This window comes from Notolepis coatsorum (assembly GCF_963971535.1).
Source record: "Notolepis coatsorum genome assembly, chromosome: 4".
In the NCBI taxonomy this organism is placed as follows: domain Eukaryota; kingdom Metazoa; phylum Chordata; class Actinopteri; order Aulopiformes; family Paralepididae; genus Notolepis; species Notolepis coatsorum.
The window spans coordinates 162,202,701-162,221,939 of record NC_140168.1 but is presented as its reverse complement, the minus strand read 5'-3'; the positions used below and the strand labels follow the sequence as shown (position 1 = coordinate 162,221,939).

The 19,239-nt window shown below is 43.8% G+C and overlaps 1 protein-coding gene across 6 annotated transcripts in view; it reads right to left on the bottom strand.

The window, feature by feature from the left end:
* Positions 1-13,741, bottom strand: part of LOC311227026 (E3 ubiquitin-protein ligase RNF31) — a 155,680-nt gene extending 141,939 nt beyond the window's left edge. For 5 of the 6 annotated variants that reach the window (XM_084312528.1, XM_084312530.1, XM_084312533.1 and 2 more), the window contains exons 1-4: positions 13,578-13,741; positions 13,146-13,236; positions 2,994-3,059; positions 1,820-1,986 (exon numbers count right to left, since the gene is read on the bottom strand). In XM_084312528.1, the coding sequence (XP_084168654.1) occupies positions 1,820-1,986; positions 2,994-3,059; positions 13,146-13,236; positions 13,578-13,622 (369 nt within the window). In that variant the 5' untranslated portion in view covers positions 13,623-13,741. The remainder of the gene's footprint in view (positions 1-1,819; positions 1,987-2,993; positions 3,060-13,145; positions 13,237-13,577) is intronic. The other variant, XM_084312532.1, reaches the window with a different exon arrangement.
* Positions 13,742-19,239: the final 5,498 nt, after the last annotated feature.

Genomic DNA, 19,239 nt, shown 5'->3' with positions numbered 1-19,239 from the left:
GGTTCAGCCTCAGCATCAGCATCAGGTATTGAAGAGTTAACTGAGTCTGTTCCCCTATACCCCCCCTCGGGCGCCAGGGGCTTCCACTGAGGGGTGATGCAAATAGGGATGGGGTGTTATGGCAGCTCATGATGGAAAGAGTGCGCACCGAGTCTGATCCCGAGTTGAAGAATTGGCTCCAAAAGAGAGACAACTGGATGTCCAACAACATCCAAAACGAAATCTTACAGCTGCTTGCCCATGATATTCAGCGACAAATTAGAGGCAAAGCATCCAAAAGCCCAATCTTTGGCTTGAGCGCTGACGGAACCACTGATGTCACTCACTGGAAAAGAACAATTCTCGTGTAATATACAGTTAGCCGATGACAACTTGGAAGCTCAGAACTTCTTTTGGGGTTTTTACAATGCCCGGCCCAGACACAACAGCCGAGACGCTGTTTTTGTGTATAAAATACTTTTACGCCTCGACCTGCCCATGGAGAGGCTGATAGGATATTGTTTTGACGGGGCCAGCAACATGTCTGGGGGGTACAGGCTAGACCAGGGGTTCCCAAAATTTTCAGGCCGTGACCCAAAAAAAACGGTGTCAGAGAGCCGCGACCCCCACTATTATAGGAGGTAAAAAAAATATTTTAAATGGAAATGTATGGTTGAAACATGCAAACGTTCAAACGCACACACACTAATAAGCATTGGAGGCTTTTAACCAGGGCCGGACTGGGGAAATCATTCAGGCCAGGAAATATAGCCCCAGTCAGGCCACTTTTTAAGCAGGGGGTCTGGGGGTCCCCCACCAGGATTTTTTTTGTTACAAAGACTTAATTTCCTGCATTCTGGTGCAGGCATTTTTTTTTATTTGTACCCTTTAAATGCCAGTGTTTGTGATGGCATCACAACTTATTGTTAAAAAACAGGCTAGCATATGTATGATTAGCAACAACACAGATTTTTATGGATTTTCAGTTTTTTGTAATTGATAAATACAATATTTTATTCAACTTCAGCCCTGATCATAACACCACATATTCATTTTATAATTCTAACCCTTTAAATGCCAGTGTGTGTGATGGCATATATTTGCAATATATCAAATGCAAAGTACATTTTTCTGGGGGGGATTATTACAGGCTAGCATGTGTCAATGATTAGCAGTTTTTCGTAAGGATCCCGCCTCCACCAATCACATGCGGCTCCCTTTGTGTGTGTGTGAGAGCAAGAGAGAGAGAGAGAGAGAGATAGTTCTCCAACTTGTGTGAGTTGCAGTGATCTCCTGGTTGTTCCCCACCTAGGTTATCTAACTATTGCGCTGGTGCAAATAGAAACACTGGCCTGGCCTGCTTCTAAGTTCAGTGGCCTGACCGAAAAAAAAAAAAAAAAAAAAAAAAAAATTATCTGGCGACCCCCCAGCACCCCCTGCCGTTTTATAGTTCCCGCGTGCCTGACTGCTTGAGAGTCAATTCATTGAAACATTGATATTTTTTACAATGCAACATGTTTGAGGGTTCCTTGAACCATTTATAGCATTAAATCGGATCGGAAATCGAATCGATTCGAGACCTTGTGAATCGGAATCGAATCGTTTTGGGAAATCAGTGGCGATACCCAGCCCTAGAAATAATTATCAATAATCAAATCAGAAGTAATTCATATAGAAAAGTAATTGACTGGATTAGTAATATCAAGCTTTCCCCCCACACTTTACAGAAAAAAGTTTTGGTTTCGTCGTCAAGTCTTCCAGCATGGCGGCTCCTAACCACTCTCCAAACATTCCATGACGGGCCTCTATTTCAGAGGAAAACGGTGTACAAACTACTTACACTTTTCCAGTTGCCGAGGTAGGCGAGAGAGACGTGGCCACTCGCGTCCACACTAGAACATCCTGGGTTGATCACCATGGAAACGGAAGGGCAGACGTAACACCTGGGCCGGCTGACGGGGTGAGTCTCGTGGAGCCAGATGCGTATTGGGATATTGTATGCATTTCCTTAGAAAGCAAAGATAGACATGGTGTCATAAAATGCAAAGTGAACTCATCTTACACAAAGTGCAATGCCTCTGAGTGGCTAACCGTGATTGTGTTAATGACATTGCCAGTCAGAGAGGTGCATCACATCTAAACAGTGATTGTAAAAAAATTATGACTCGTTATATGGCCATATCACCTGACCATTATGTTTACTTTTCAGCCAGCCAATCGTATTCCCGGGATGGCGTGACATAAAATCATGCTCCCATGGTTATATAATACCCCTTACCTCAATCGTCTTTGGTACATACAGCAAATCACAAAGGATAGGTTTCGGTGGCTTCAGTTTTTGAAGATGCGCACTAATTCATATAGCTAGAGTTACATTCGTAACCATTGTTATATTTCGTTAGCACATTGATTCAAAGCTAGTGAAGCAATGGAGGAGTATGTCCTGCCAAACCTACTCATGTACCACACAGGCAGGAGAAAAGGCTGGGGGGGGGGGGGAAGAGAGAGAGAGAGAGAGAGAGATAGAGATAGAGATAGAGGAGATAGAGATAGATACTTTATTAATCCCCTTGGGGAAATGCAGGTATCCAGTAGCAGCTCAGTCAGTTGACCGACAATAGAGAGCGATAAAAAGGACAACCAATACAACAAACAACGTTGGAGCTTGAGGAGGTGGAGGGCGTGGCCATGCCGAGGCAAGCCGTGCAACGGTTGTGGCCGTTGGGTCGGATCCAGTAAGCCATCCTGGCATCTCCACTCTGTGTAGCGTAGACAGCATTCTCAGGTTTGTTGAACGAAACCGATTAAAAGGCGATTTGAAGTGGGCCATGGTTTGCCATGGTTTCATGTTAACTTCCCTACACTATCCTGGGTATACGATTGGCTGGCAGGAAAGTAGACACGTTCAGGTGACCAATAGCACTTTGGGATTTTCACATACAGTAGTGCTAGCTTTGAAGTGAAGTGCTATAAAAAAAAAACACACAAATGCAGTCTGCATCCAGAGTACTCACTGTCAAGAGTAACAGGAATAGTACCAGCCAAATAGACTAGCTTCTTCTTCTCCTTGTTTGGGTAACCTGTAATGTACACACAAAACAATTCTGATATAATAGCCACTTAGTGTTACAGCAGTGCTCTCCGAATTAGTAGTATGCTACTAATTTATAAAGATAAACTATTTACAGCACACGCCATATATACCAGTGTTTCCCATGCATAGGTTTATTTGTGTACACAGTCTTACCACTGCTACCACAGAACCTGTGAGAGACACTGCATACTGTTAAGTGTTCTATTCAGGAAATCAGGTATCAGCCAATACCGTCCTGATCCAATTGTGACCTGCCGCTGAGTTACGAAGTAGGTAACATGGTGAAGTTCCGTAAGTGTTTTGTTAGTTCTGTTTATTATTGTGAAACTCATTTTATATTGTAGGTAATGGTATAGTGTATTTTTGTTTTGTTATTTCGCTTGTGTCACTTTTTTGTAAATAAATGTCATCTCTGCACCTTGGGAGGGCGGCGAATAAATAACACCAACAATACTTTTTCCGACTTCGCCATTGTTTGTGGGAGTTTCCAAGGAGTTCTAGAGAGAACCCCGACACAGTAATCCATGTTTTTCTGAACATGGCTTAGGTTGGAGTCAATGAACAGCAATAATTGAGCGACGTGAGCATAATCAACTTTTCTACTTTTTACCAAACACCCGTTACATGTGAAAAAGGGAGCAAGTCAATTAGGCTATCAAAGTTTTGATTTCTGATACACATGGCTCTTTGTATCATTGTGGTTTTGGGGAACATTTTTAAGACACTGACCTAGCCTGGTATTAGCCCAATATCCCATAATAGTAGGACCGACCTAGCCTGGTATTATTAGCCCAATATCCCATAATAGTAGGACTGACCTAGCCTGGTATTAGCCCAATAGCCCATAATAGGACTGACCTAGCCTGGTATTAGCCCAATATCCCATAATAGTAGGACTGACTTAGCCTGGTATTACCCCGGTATTAGCCCAATATTCCATAATAGTAGGACTGACCTAGCCTGGTATTAGCCCAATAGCCCATAATAGTAGGACTGACCTACAGTAGCCTGGTATTAGCCCAATATCCCATAATAGTATGACTGACCTAGCCAGGTATTAATAATAATAATAATAATAATAATAATAATAATAATAATAATAATAATAATAATAATAATAATAATAATAATAATAATAATAATAATAATAATAATAATAATAATGGATTGGATTTATATAGCGCTCTTCATGACACCCCAGTGACCCCAGAGCGCTTACAGAGTCCATTATTCGTTCATACACAGTCATACCGGTGGTGGTAAGCTGAGCGGGTCGTCCAATGATCGAAGGGTTGGTGGTAGCCCAATATCCCATAATAGTAGGACTGACCTAGCCAGGTATTAGCCCAATAGCCCACACTAGTAAGCTTATATTGCTGCCATGGCAATCAATACCAGAATCCAGATAGAATGAATTCAAATGCTTTGTTTTGGCATTTTGTATCTGTCCAAAAATATACCAGCATAACAAAAACCTTTCAGAAATAATAAAACCAACATTCAATCTGAAAATCAGTTCTTCTCAGAAAAGGACATGATAACATTCAGAAAGCCTTTCTACCCCATAATACTCATTTACCTGCCGCCTTTTAGTAGAGCATACTGTACATGACGGACTTTCTTATGCAGGTGGAAATGACCATACAGTAATATTATCAGCGGAGTAATACTAGGGATGGACATCGCTTTCCAAATATTATAATAGTTGTAACAAATTAAAAAAATATATGTTTAAAGCCCAACTTCCAGGTTAAACCCTACTCTGCAATTATGGGTAGTTTACATCATTGGTATCTAATTTAATTTTATTTATTTTTTCATTTGACACCGGAAATTTCACTCAGAAATGGTTAAAAAGGTCCACGCACGAATAACATGCACGAGCAAATCTAAAAGCTTATCAGACGCTAGCACGGCCGTGACGTCACTTCAGGAAACGTATGCCTTATGCCCGTCCGGGTCATAGTACTACTCGATATATGGCGCTGGCTAACGTTAGCATTATGTCTACTGTCGTGAACCATTTGAGATCGGGGCATGTAGAGGAGTTTGGGGAACGAGTAAAATCATGTGCAGGTCCTCCTCTCAGACCTGTGTGGCAAAGCACTGCACACGCATCATGCAAGCTACACGTCGCTGCATGTTGATCAATGGTGGCCCACTCGGTGCATCACAGTGGGCTACTATTGTGCTAACAACGTGCCGCGGCGTCCGGCTTGTCGGCCGGCATGAGTGCTCGATTTGGGGTGGTTCTCTCCTCTTTGTGTGCCCCCGTTCTCGCGGGTGTCCTGCCGGGGAGCTTGTGGACGCGACAACAGCGGCGGCCGTAGGGTGTTTGAGCCTGTAGCGTTAGTTAGCTCATAGCTATCGTGTACCACTAGCGTTACGGCGGGCTCGAGCACCCTACGGCTGCCGCCGTTGTCGCGTCCATGGGCTCCCCGGCAGGGTACCCGTGGGGACGGGGGTGTACAGAGAGGAGAGAACCATTTTGTGTCGGGCGTTCATGCCGGCCAGCGAGCCGGACGTCGGGATATGTTGTTAGCACAATAGCTACCAAGCTAAGCTATGTTAGCTTCTAACGGTGTATACACAATATGTACAACGACACAATGATTTACATTATTACAAATATGGTAACGTGGTTGTGGCTTTTACAAATAGTGGTTAGCTTTAGAGATGGATGGCTATGATCACGGAGCAATAGTGTTGTTAGGTGAAACGGATACATTTTCATTCGGCTAGTAGTAGCAAGGCTCTCTGCCTGCAGTGCCTGCCACTAGCTGTGTGTGACTCTCAGAGCCCCCTGGTGAGCCGCCTGGTGCCCTGCACCTGTTGTGACGACATCATTTCGATTACACGCGCACGTTATGAACCATTGATTAAAATATCCACGTGCGTGGTGATTGTGTTGGGCAGACAAAATGTTTGATAAAAACGCTAAAACTGGGTCAATTTCAATACATTTTTTTTCCTTCTTCATGAAAGTCACCGTTGGCCTAGTCCACATTGTTGATTGAACAAAAATACAACATGAAGGTTGGCCTTTGGAGAAAAAATTATTGTAATTTGATATAATTTTAAAAGAACATAAAATAAGGGCTAAAACTAGTAAAAGAGTAAAAGAACATCAAATGTGTGGGGCTAAAACTAGAGAAAAGTCAACAAAAGGCTCTATTAAAAAGATGTGTTTTGAGGCCCTTTTTAAAAGCATCCATGGTCTGTGGTGCTCTCAGATGATCAGGGAGAGCATTCCACAGACTGGGAGTGGATGAGCAGAAAGCCCAATCTCCCATGGTGCAGAGTTTGGTCCTCGGGCGCTGGAGGAGGTTTTCCTGGCTGGAGCGGAGGTGTCATGAGGAGGATTGAGGGGTGATCAGTTCTTTAACACTTTGAGTGCCAACGGCGCTATATGTCGTTAGTTCATGCCGACCGCTGAATGCCAGCGACGGCATAGCGTTTGTTCGTCTTTTTTTTTATTAGCAATTTGAATTCATATTTCATCAATCTAGTCTCACGTTAGTGCTGCAACCTCTCTCTGAGCTCCATTGGGAAAATACCGCCCCCCATCGTCTCTCCCTGTTGTACTGCACCCAATTGGATTAGACTGATGGGGGGGGGGGGTCGAGTTTCCTCATTTTACTTATCCGGCAAGCCATCCGAAGAGATCCAAGTCTTCGCCGACCCTCAGAACAGCGTGGAATCTGTATTTCCAGTACACAGCGCTGAATCAATAAACGCAATCGATATTTGGAATGGCGATCAGGAATTGGAATAATCTTTTTGGAGAACATCTGATCTGAGGTAAGGAATCTATTTTACCAGTCTTAGGATAATCGGATCTGTTTTCACAGAGATATCAGCGTGTGCCCTATGTGTGTGTGTGTGTGTGTGTGTGTGTGTGTGTGCGCTGATCAGGAAATGAGAATAGATTTTTCAGCTCGCTTCTCTAGCGTGCATAAGTACACATATACTATCGATAAACTAGCGTTTATTTGAAAACTATTCATAAATAGGCCGAAAAATGTCAACGTTTTGTGTATTCCAGAATATTCCAGTAAAGGCCGTTTATCACAGAATCTTTATATTTTCCTGAAACTTTCAAGAAAACGAGGGTTTTTCAAAAATGGTATAAAACGGAAATGAACCGATTAAAAAACAATCCTTTTCGACAATGTTGACTGCAAACAAGTCAATGATAAGCGACGGCCAGATTAGACACATAGTTTATGCGTTCACAACGCTATATATCATTGAAGTGGGTGCTGGCATTCAACCATGTTTTGAGACTGGAAGTGTTAAAAAGGAACACGCCAACTTTTTGGGAAATTTGATTATTTGCCATCTACCCTGGAGTTAGACAAGCAGATGCATACCCTTTTCTTCTTTGTGCATGCATTAGGCTTAGCGAACAGCCGCACTGTTAGCCTAGTTTAGCGTCATTCACTGGAAGTAGGTTTGCCAGTGTAACCTAGTTCTCAACAGTCACTCCAAATACAACTCCAAAACTTTCCTGTGTATTTACCACGTGGAGAAAAAAAGATTTATTAGACATTTTCGTTTTTCTAAGCATATATATACTCTGAAATTATTTTTGCCAAACCATTGCTGCCCGGGCGCAGTGATTTCATGCATCACCTGAAAAGCTCTGTTAACCAGGAAACGCGCTTTCATTGAGTGAGTAATAGGGTTTACTTTAATTTGAACAGATACTCTAATCGAAGTTAAAAACCCATCTGTGAAAGACTACCAGCCTCACTTGCAGATCTCGGACCAAAACCACCACTTTGCAAAACTGCTGAGTCAAATCATTAATAAGTTCGTCCCCGTGGCCGGGTTGCGCAGCGGACTAAGTGTCTGCCCACCACCACAGAGACAGCTGGATCGAATCCAGCTGTGGTGCTTCCGGGTTGGCCGACCGTCCATACTAACACAATTGGCAGTGTTAGAGGGTGGGAAACCCGGTGAGGGTGGGTCCTGGTCGTTGTAAACAGCTACTCCTACAGTTCGGTTGGGGCGCCTGCACAGCGAGGGAAAGACCTGGGGGAGGTAGTGTGATCCTTCCACACGTTACACTCTCCCAGTGAGAGTCCACGCTGCCAGGTGAAAAGAAGCGGTTGATTGGCTACACATGTGTCGGAGGAAGCATGTGATAGCCTCCACTCTCCCAGACCGACTGTAGGGGGTAGGTGCTCAACGACGAGGAAGGGGATTGGGAATTGGCATAACGACGAACATTGGGATAGGAGAAAAATGGAAAAAATTAGAGAAAAATATCAATAAAAAAAAAATAAGTTCATCCCAAACTCTGTTGGATTTCAACAGCTATTCCTATAATATTGACTTTACTCATTTGCCACAATGTCCAGAAGTGCATGGGGAGGAGGGTCTCTCATTAGGCTAACTGTTAAAGGAACATGCCAACATTATGGGAAATGTGCTTAGTGTTGTAACGATACTGCATGCCCGAGAAGCAAAACCTGGACCGGAGTTTCAGCCAAGCCAATCCAATCCAATGATGTGCAATACCATCCGGGAGACGATGTCATGGTATTTGCCCTTTTGCAAGCTCAGACTCATTCCCAACGATAACATCAGGTTGGATGGATGAAAATGAATGAATATCACTAATAAAAGAAATAACGATTAAAACCCGACTATACTTGTGATTGGTGCTCAAGCGAAGGCGAGTTAACGCGACTATACTCGGGGTCGGCGCTGAATGTGTTACTGTTATGCTTTAAATAACAGTCAAACCAGGCAGGGTCATTTTGGCCCCAGAGGACAATGGGGTGATTATGTGTTGCCATATATATTTTTTTAAAGGATTCAAAAACTGCTCCTTACTAAACTTTGAAATATACCAGTCTGTGATAAGACAAATGGTAACAATAATATATAGTTATGTGGCGGGTGGCATTAATGAGAAAGGAGGAGGGGCCTCAATGAGTCAGGTTCCGTTATAGGGAGCTACCTGCGGGAGGAACGTTAGTTGGAATTGTTTGTTGCGGCCGGTGCAGTGAGGTAGGTGCACAACTCACTCCGCACTCCGGGATGCAGGAACAAGCATTACAAGTCAAGTCAAGAGTTTTAATTGTCACGGCATACAGGTATACAATGAAATGCGGGTGGTCTTGCCCGCAACGATGTGCAATACAGTGGTACAACATATAATAGAATCAAAAAATGAAAAAACAACATTGTGCAGTAAACAGGTAACAGGTAACATGGAGTGACATCTCGGTATCTGTACATAGTTATTTACAGAGCATATGGGACATGCTAGTTAGCTTTGGTAGTGCAATACACTGTTCCTGTTATTCTAATTTAAAGTGTCCTTTCCTTTGGCCATAAGTGTGCGTGTGTGCGACATGAGTGTGTGCCCGCTCATGTTAAAGTGTTAAGTGGCTGCTCGTGTGTGAGCGTGCACAGCGTGCGTGTCGTGTGTGTGTTCATGTGTGCTTGTGTGTGGATAGTTCAATGTTCAATCTGAGCACTCAATGTTCCTTGTTCATGGCTCGGATGGCCTGGGGGAAGAAGCTGAGCCTAAGCCGCTCTGTCCTAGTAGCTGGGGTTCGCAGGCGTCTGCCTGACCTCAGCAGCTGAAACAGGCTGTTATTGGGGTGGTGAGGGTCTTTCATTATCCTGCAGGCTCTGGATTTGCACCTCTTGTTGTATAGAACCTGCAGGGGGGGTAGTGCAATACCTGTGGTACGCTCGGCTGAGCGCACCACTCTCTGTAGGGCCTTCTTGCCCTGTGCCGTGCTGTTTCCATACCAGGCAGTGATGTTTCCGGTCAGGATGCTCTCTACAGCTCCTGAGTAGAAGGACTGGAGTATCTTCCCCGATACTCTGAACTTCCTTAACTGTCTCAGGTGGTAGAGGCGCTGTTTCGCCTTCTTTACTACTGTGTCTATGTGTGTTGACCATGTCAGGTCCTCTGAGATGTGGACCCCCAGGTACTTAAAGCTGCTCACCCTGTCCACGGTAGCCCCGTTAATCATCAGTGGTGTGTGCACTAAGGTAGGCATTGGTAGTATTATGATTTAGGAATAGCGGGTTTTAATATGTGCTGGGCAATATGTGTGACGTGGAGTGTTTGTTCCAGATCACTTGCCTGGTTCCCAGCGGGATTGAAGGTAGTCGGTAGGATAATAGGACCGACGGACCAGGCATTTTAATGTAGCACTTTGTTTTAGCATGTAATGTGGTCTAATAATTATGTGTATTATTGTTTTAATAATAAAGTGTTTTAATACTGTTGTGTTTGTTTCCCGGCAGAGCACCAGTGGTCCAGCTGCTCTTGTCGTGAAACACGTTTTAGTTATTGTTTGGTAGTTATAATTATGTCTAATCCGCCCGGGCCAGTGGGCCGGTAGACGGGCAAAAATAATTGGGTGAATGAATGAAAACTTTATTTAACAGATTGCAGAATGGGTACAATACAGTACGGCTCAATACACACAATTGTTAAGGGGATGCAGACCTGAGAAAGACGTTTGTCTTGTTTCCATCAGGGTCCCCCATTTTCAATTCATATAGACATTTATGACATACACAACATACATGACATTTATGGCATAGGGACATATAGGTATTTAGTACTGATACATTTGTGATATAAACGGTATTCAAATATACAGTACTGTTACCCCTAGATCCTGACAGAGTATATACATATGATGGGGAGGGGACTGTACATTAGGAGGGGGTGGGAGAGAGATATACATACGGCGGGGAGGGAATATATACATGCGGTGGGGAGGAGACTGTCTATTAGGAGGTGGTGGGGGTTTTGGGCATTTACGGTGGCCAGTTTAGAATTGCAGCCTCCCGTAGGTGCTCTTTAAGAGCGGTTTTGAATGTGGGTAGGGATTCACATTCCTTTACAGCTTTGGGTAGGGCGTTCCACATTGATGTGGCATAATTGCTAAACGTATTTAGTCCCTTGTTTGAGCCGAATCTGGGTTTAACATGATTTGTTGAGCTTCCTCTGGTGTAGTGGTTGTGGTATTCACTGACCTATGGGAAGTATTTTGACATGTACATGGGTACCTTAGTCGTATAGTGTATCTTGTAGACCAGGCCCATTGCAAGTTGCTGTACTCTGTCGTCTACTCTAAGCCATCCTAGGTTGTCAAAGTGGGCAGGGGTGAGGTGGGTCTTGCCCTTGGGGCGGATTAGTTTTCTTTATCTACGTTTGTTTGTTTATTTGTGTGTCCGTTTCCCCCCCCCCCCCCACCATAACACCAACCCATGTATCAGGTACCTCTCTCAGACGTGAATACGGGCAGGCCTAGTGTGCCATTATTATATGGATGCCGTGGTTATGCACATGTGTGCCAATGTTTGATAAAGTTGAATCACCAAGTGGTGTGATATTTGTTTACTTCATTGTGAGAAGTTTGATATCTCTTTGTATACAGTTCTTGAAGTGGTATTTATTGATGTGTGATAAAGTTTCCTTCATTGTGTGAAGTGCTATTTATTGACATTTGATATCGTTTGATTGATTGATTGAAAAGTTTATTAACAGATTGCAGAATGGGTACAGTACAGTACAGCTCAATACATACAATTGTTAAGGGGATGCAGACCAGAGAAAGACTTTCGTCTTGTTTACATCAGGGTCCCCCATTTTCAATTCATCATAACATATATGACATACATGACATACAGATAGACAGTACTGCTACATCTATACATTTATGACATATCAGATTTGCAAATACAGTACTGTTTGTGATACAAAAGTGTCCAGAAAAGGAGTGTATATACATTTGGCGTAGAAACTGTACATTGGAGGAGGTTGGTTGGGTGGGGTGGGGTGGGGTTGGGTGGGTTGGGTGAGGGCTGTACATTGGAGGTGGGGGGGTTGGGTAGGGGACACACACACATTTTACACTGTACATTGGAATATTGACAAAGCCTTACTTGGTCATTTACTGTACAACTAGGTTAGGACATTTGTAGGGGCCAGTTTCGAATTGCAGTCTCACGTAGGTGTTTTTTGAGAGTGTTTTTGAAAGTGGGTAGTGATTCACATTCCTTTACAGCTTTAGGCAGGGCGTTCCACATTGATGTGGCATAATTGCGAAACGTGTTTAGTCCCTTGTTTGAGCCGAATCTGGGTTTTACATGATTTGTGGAGCTCCCTCTGGTGTTGTGATTGTGGTATTCACTGACCTTTGGGAAGTATTTTGACATGTACATGGGTACCTTGGTCGCGTAGTGTATCTTGTAGACCAGGCCCATTGCAAGTTGCTGTACTCTGTCGTCTACTCTAAGCCATCCTAGGTTGTCAAAGTGTGCAGGGGTGAGGTGGGTTCTGGGGTTCAGGTCAAGTAGTAGTCTGACCAGTTTGTTTTGAGATGTTTGTAATTTGTTTTTTAGTGCCTTTGAGGTGCTTTGGTACCATGAGGTGCAAGCATAGTCGTAGTACCCTTGAATGAGTGCTCCTGCTAGAGTCTTCAGGGTATTCTTGTTTACCAGAGAGGAGATCCGGTACAAGAAACGCGTTCGTTGGTTGACTTTTTTTATTACATTGGATGCCATTTTGTCACAGGAAAGATTAGCCTCTAGGATGGAACCCAGGTAGGTAATTTCATCTTTCCTTGTGATAATATTGTCACCCACTGTAACCGAGAAGCCGTCGGTCTTGCTGAGTTTGTTATTTGAACCGAAGAGAATGGACTCTGTTTTGCCCATGTGTAATGATAGTTTGTTGTCGGCGAGCCATATGCAGATTTTGCCTAGTTCCGAGCTGAGGGCTCGGTTCTCCTTCATTGTGTGAAGTATCACCAGGTTGCCGTGAAAGTGTAACAGTTATTTTTTAAATCATTAATGTGCACACACAAGTGTGTGTGTGTGTGTGTGGTCAAGCAATGGTCAAGAAAAACAAAAAACCAACAAGTCCTTTCTCACAGATGTTCATTTGACATTTTTAGTCAGAGAGAGACGGGCAGGGCACAACGAGGGGGCAGAAGCACTATACTGTACAGGAGGCTCATGTCATGAGCTAATTTGGAAGATTTAAGACATTATTACGAGGGTTAATACAAAGATGTCAACTTACAGTAGTAGTCCACGTACATGCGCAGATCTCGGTAGGTTGCCCTGACATTCCTTGTATCATTAAGTGTTTCATCCGGGAAGTTGTACTTGCACTTGAGAGACAAGAAGATGCTTTAACATTAACGTCCGGCTTGTCATTACACTAGCTAGATTCTAATGCAATGAGTGTCATTAGCTTGTTAGCTAACAGTTAACGTTCAACATAACATTATTAATCTGACTTTTTAACGGAAGTTCCTGAGTTAAGTAAACTTAGCCAATTAACTCAACGCTGTCTCGTGTGTCGTTGGCGGTTTAGCTGACAGTTATATCATCACAGGCACGACAGTCTAACGTTAGCAGTTAACGTTATAGCTCAACTTTTATTTGACAGTTGTTTTGAAGCTCAGCCAGCTAGCCCACTGTAGCATCAACTGAGCGTTTATTCTCTCACCTCGGCCAGCGTTTCCTGTTCAAGTTCCACGGGAACCCTTGGCATGTTTTCTATATGAACTTTGCTTAACTTGCTATGCTAACACATAACTGTTTCGACACGCTAGCAATTTGCTAGCGCCATTCGCATTAGATGCCAAAAGTGGAAGGTGTGTCTGCAGAACTCATCTTCTTCTTCTTTTGGAAATAATGTGGCCTTTGACGTCGAACATGTTGCATTACTGTCAACTAGTGGATTAGGTATGTAATGACAACTTTCATAAAACTACACATCGGAGGCGTGATGTAAGTGGTTGCCGATACGGCTGTGGGGGTGCTAGAGACATGATCGAATAGACGTTTATGCGCCTGACTCTACTGAACACGGCGTGACCCATAACTAATCGATCAGAACTAAATCGGCAGAGAAAAAGCCCATTTTAAAGCACCTATTCCGCATGGACATGCGCAGAGTGCCCATGGAGTCTGGACGACGCGAGATGACGCTCGAATGAATGTGGACTGTTCCATCAGAGGGGGGAGCTTCGATGGTCATGTAAGTGGCTACAGACCGCTGCACTTAAATATAAACATTAGTCTACCTGGAGACTCAATGAGGTAATTGTAGATGTCGCCATAAGACGCGTCTGGCCATTTAGTGGGATCATTTTTTCATTATCCTGTTCGGCTGAAAGGACACTGGCCACCGAAGCTCCCCCCTCTGATAGAACAGTCCACATTCATTCGAGCGTCATCTCGCGTCGTCCAGACTCCATGGGCACTCTGCGCATGTCCATACGGAATAGGTGCTTTAAAATGGGCTTTTTCGCTGCCGATTTAGTTTTGATTGATTGAATTGATTGATTGAAAACTTTATTAACAGATTGCAGAATGGGTACAGTACAGTACAGCTCAATACATACAATTGTTAAGGGGATGCAGACCAGAGAAAGACTTTCGTCTTGTTTACATCAGGGTCCCCCATTTTCAATTCATCGTAACATAATATGACATACATTCATTGATTGATTGATTGATTGAAAAGTTTATTAACAGATTGCAGAATGGGTACAGTACAGTACAGCTGTGCTCCAGACCCCAGTTCTCACAGCTCACACCTAACACAACCCCCCCCCCCCCCCCCCAATGTACAGTAAATGACCAAGTATGGTCTTGTCAATATTCCAATGTACAGTTTTGCTTGTTCAGTTGTACAGTGTCCCCCACCCGCCCACCCCTCCTACCAAACCCCCCACCCCCCCAACCTCCTCCAATGTACAGTTTCTTTGTCAAATGTATATACTCTCTTTTCTGGACTCTTTTCGTATCACAAACAGTACTGTATTTGCAAATCTGGTATGTCATAAATGTATAGATGTAGCAGTACTGTCTATCTGTATGTCATGTATAAGATAAGATAAGATATTCCTTTATTGATCCCCTTGGGGAAATTCCAGTGACACACACAGCTGTATGTCATATATGTTATGATGAATTGAAAATGGGGGACCCTGATGTAAACAAGACGAAAGTCTTTCTCTGGTCTGCATCCCCTTAACAATTGTATGCATTGAGCTGTACTGTACCCATTCTGCAATCTGTTAATAAAATTTTCAATCAATCAATCAATCAATCAATCAAGCTCAATACATACAATTGTTAAGGGGATGCAGACCAGAGAAAGACTTTCGTCTTGTTTACATCAGGGTCCCCCATTTTCAATTCATCATAACATGACATACAGATAGACAGTACTGCTACATCTATACATTTATGACATACCAGATTTGCAATTACAGTACTGTTTGTGATACAAAAAGAGTCCAGAAAAAAAGAGTATATACATTTGACGTAGAAACTGTACATTGGATTGGGTAGGTGGGGGTAGGGGGGGACTGTACATTGGAGGTGGTTGGGTGGGTGGGGGGGGGGGGGGGGGGGTTGGGTAGGAGGGGTGGGTGGGGGACACTGTACAACTGTACAAACAAAACTGTACATTGGATTATTGACAAGACCATACTTGGTAATTTACTGTACATTGGAGGGGGTTGTGTTCGGACATTTACAGGGGCCAGTTTCGAGTTGCAGTCTCCCTTAGGTGTTTTTTGAGAGTGTTTTTGAAAGTGGGTAGTGATTCACATTCCTTTACAGCTGTGGGTAGGGCGTTCCACATTGATGTGGCATAATTGCGAAACGTGTTTAGTCCCTTGTTTGAGCCGAATCTGGGTTTAACATGATTTGTGGAGCTCCCTCTGGTGTTGTGATTGTGGTATTCACTGACCTTTGGGAAGTATTTTGACATGTACATGGGTACCTTGGTCGTGTAGTGTATCTTGTAGACCAGGCCCATTGCAAGTTGCTGTACTCTGTCGTCTACTCTAAGCCATCCTAGGTTGTCAAAGTGGGCAGGGGTGAGGTGGGTTCTAGGAGTAAGGTCAAGCAGTAGTCTGACCAGTTTGTTTTGAGATGTTTGTAATTTTGTTTTTAGCGCCTTTGAGGTGCTTTGGTACCATGAGGTGCAAGCATAGTCGTAGTACCCTTGAATGAGTGCTCCTGCTAGAGTCTTCAGGGTATTCTTGTTTACCACACTGTAAACCCGCAATTAGTTTGAGTAGGGTATACTCAATATTCTATGAAAGTTCTACTAACTTGAATGTCTTGAGTTCGTGTGACATGTTCTTATGTTTTGAGTAAATAAAACTCATAGTTTTTGATTGACTTGGAACTATTCACTTATTAAGTAAGTATAATGTAAAAGCATAACTTAAGTACAACTTAAGATAATTAAGTAGATACAGACTGTAAACCGCATTATGTTTTGAGTAAATAAAACTCATAGTTTTTGATTGACTTGGAATTATTCACTTATTAAGTATGTATAATGTAAAAGCATAACTTAAGTACAACTTAAGATAATTAAGTAGATACAGACTGTAAACCGCATTATGTTTTGAGTAAATAAAACTCATAGTTTTTGATTGACTTGGAACTATTCACTTATTAAGTAAGTATAATGTAAAAGCATAACTTAAGTACAACTTTATTAACAGATTGCAGAATGGGTATAGAGGTGTGATAGGTGTGATAGGTGTGAGAGGTGTGATAGGTGGGATTGGTGTGTGAGGTGTGATGGGTGTGAGAGGTGTGAGAGGTGTGATAGGTGTGATAGGTGTGAGAGGTGTGATGGGTGTGATAGGTGTGAGAGGTGTGATAGGTGTGAGAGGTGTGAGAGGTGTGAGAGGTGTGAGAGGTGTGATAGGTGTGAGAGGAGTGATAGGTGTGAGAGGTGTGATAGGTGTGATAGGTGTGATAGGTGTGAGAGGAGTGATAGGTGTGAGAGGTGTGATAGGTGTGATAGGTGTAATAGGTGTGATAGGTGTGAGAGGTGTGATAGGTGTGAGAGGAGTGAGAGGTGTGATAGGTGTGAGAGGTGTGATAGGTGTGATAGGTGGGATAGGTGGGATCGGTGTGAGAGGTGTGATAGGTGTGAGAGGTGTGATATGTGTGAGAGGTGTGATAGGTGTGATAGGTGTGAGAGGTGTGATAGGTGTGAGAGGTGTGATAGGTGTGAGAGGTGTGATAGGTGTGAGAGGTGTGAGAGGTGTGATAGGTGTGAGAGGTGTGATAGGTGTGAGAGGTGTGAGAGGTGTGATAGGTGTGAGAGGTGTGATAGGTGTGAGAGGTGTGATAGGTGTGAGAGGAGTGATAGGTGTGATAGGTGTGATAGGTGGGATCGGTGTGATAGGTGTGAGAGGTGTGATAGGTGTGAGAGGTGTGATATGTGTGAGAGGTGTGATAGGTGTGATAGGTGTGATAGGTGTGAGAGGTGTGATAGGTGTGAGAGGTGTGAGAGGTGTGATAGGTGTGAGAGGTGTGAGAGGTGTGATAGGTGTGAGAGGTGTGATAGGTGTGAGAGGTGTGAGAGGTGTGATAGGTGTGAGAGGTGTGATAGGTGTGAGAGGAGTGATAGGTGTGATAGGTGTGATAGGTGGGATCGGTGTGATAGGTGTGAGAGGTGTGATAGGTGTGAGAGGTGTGATAGGTGTGAGAGGTGTGATAGGTGTGAGAGGTGTGAGAGGTGTGATAGGTGTGAGAGGTGTGATAGGTGTGAGAGGTGTGATAGGTGTGAGAGGAGTGATAGGTGTGAGAGGTGTGATAGGTGTGATAGGTGTGATAGGTGTGAGAGGTGTGAGAGGAGTGATAGGTGTGATAGGTGTGATAGGTGTGAGAGGTGTGATAGGTTTGAGAGGTGTGATAGGTGTGAGAGGTGTGATATGTGTGAGAGGAGTGATAGGTGTGATAGGTGTGATAGGTGTGATAGGTGTGATAGGTGGGATCGGTGTGAGAGGTGTGAGAGGTGTGATAGGTGTGAGAGGTGTGATAGGTGTGATAGGTGTGATAGGTGTGAGAGGTGTGAGAGGTGTGATAGGTGTGAGAGGTGTGATAGGTGTGATAGGTGTGATAGGTGTGAGAGGTGTGATAGGTGTGAGAGGTGTGAGAGGTGTGATAGGTGTGAGAGGTGTGATAGGTGTGAGAGGTGTGATAGGTGTGATATGTGTGATAGGTGTGAGAGGAGTGATAGGTGTGAGAGGTGTGATAGGTGTGAGAGGTGTGATAGGTGTGATAGGTGGGATCGGTGTGAGAGGTGTGAGAGGTGTGATAGGTGTGAGAGGTGTGATAGGTGGGATCGGTGTGAGAGGTGTGATAGGTGTGATAGGTGGGATCGGTGTGAGAGGTGTGAGAGGTGTTAGCTTTTTATGGGTTTTCTTGCTAATGTCCTGTTATGCCTCCGGTCTAGCGGATACGGTGACGCGTCATACAGGAGTCATACAGGCATACATGCATATAGTTGCATATAGCATGTTCTCAATGAAGATATGACCTGTGCCTGTATGCTAGCATGATATGGTTGGTATCTATGACCTGTGCCTGTATAATGACACGGTTGGTATCTATGACCTGTGCCTGTATGCTAGCATGACACGGTTGGTATCTATGACCTGTGCCTGTATGCTAGCATGACATGGTTGGTATCTATGACCTGTGCCTGTATGCTAGCATGACATGGTTGGTATCTATGACCTGTGCCTGTATGCTAGCATGACAAGGTTGGTATCTATGACCTGTGCCTGTATGCTAGCATGACATGGTTGGTATCTATGACCTGTGCCTGTATGCTAGCATGACATGGTTGGTATCTATGACCTGTGCCTGTATGCTAGCATGACATGGTTGGTATCTATGACCTGTGCCTGTATGCTAGCATGACATGGTTGGTATCTATGACCTGTGCCTGTATGCTAGCATGACATGGTTGGTATCTATGACCTGTGCCTGTATAGCATGACACGGTTGGTATCTATGACATGTGCCTGTATGCTAGCATGACATGGTTGGTATCTATGACCTGTGCCTGTATGCTAGCATGACATGGTTGGTATCTATGACCTGTGCCTATATGCTAGCATGACATGGTTGGTATCTATGACCTGTGCCTGTATAGCATGACACGGTTGGTATCTATGACCAGTGCCTGTATGCTAGCATGACACGGTTGGTATCTATGACCTGTATGCTAGCATGACATGGTTGGTATCTATGACCTGTGCCTGTATGCTAGCATGACACGGTTGGTATCTATGACCTGTGCCTGTATGCTAGCATGACACGGCTGGTATATATGG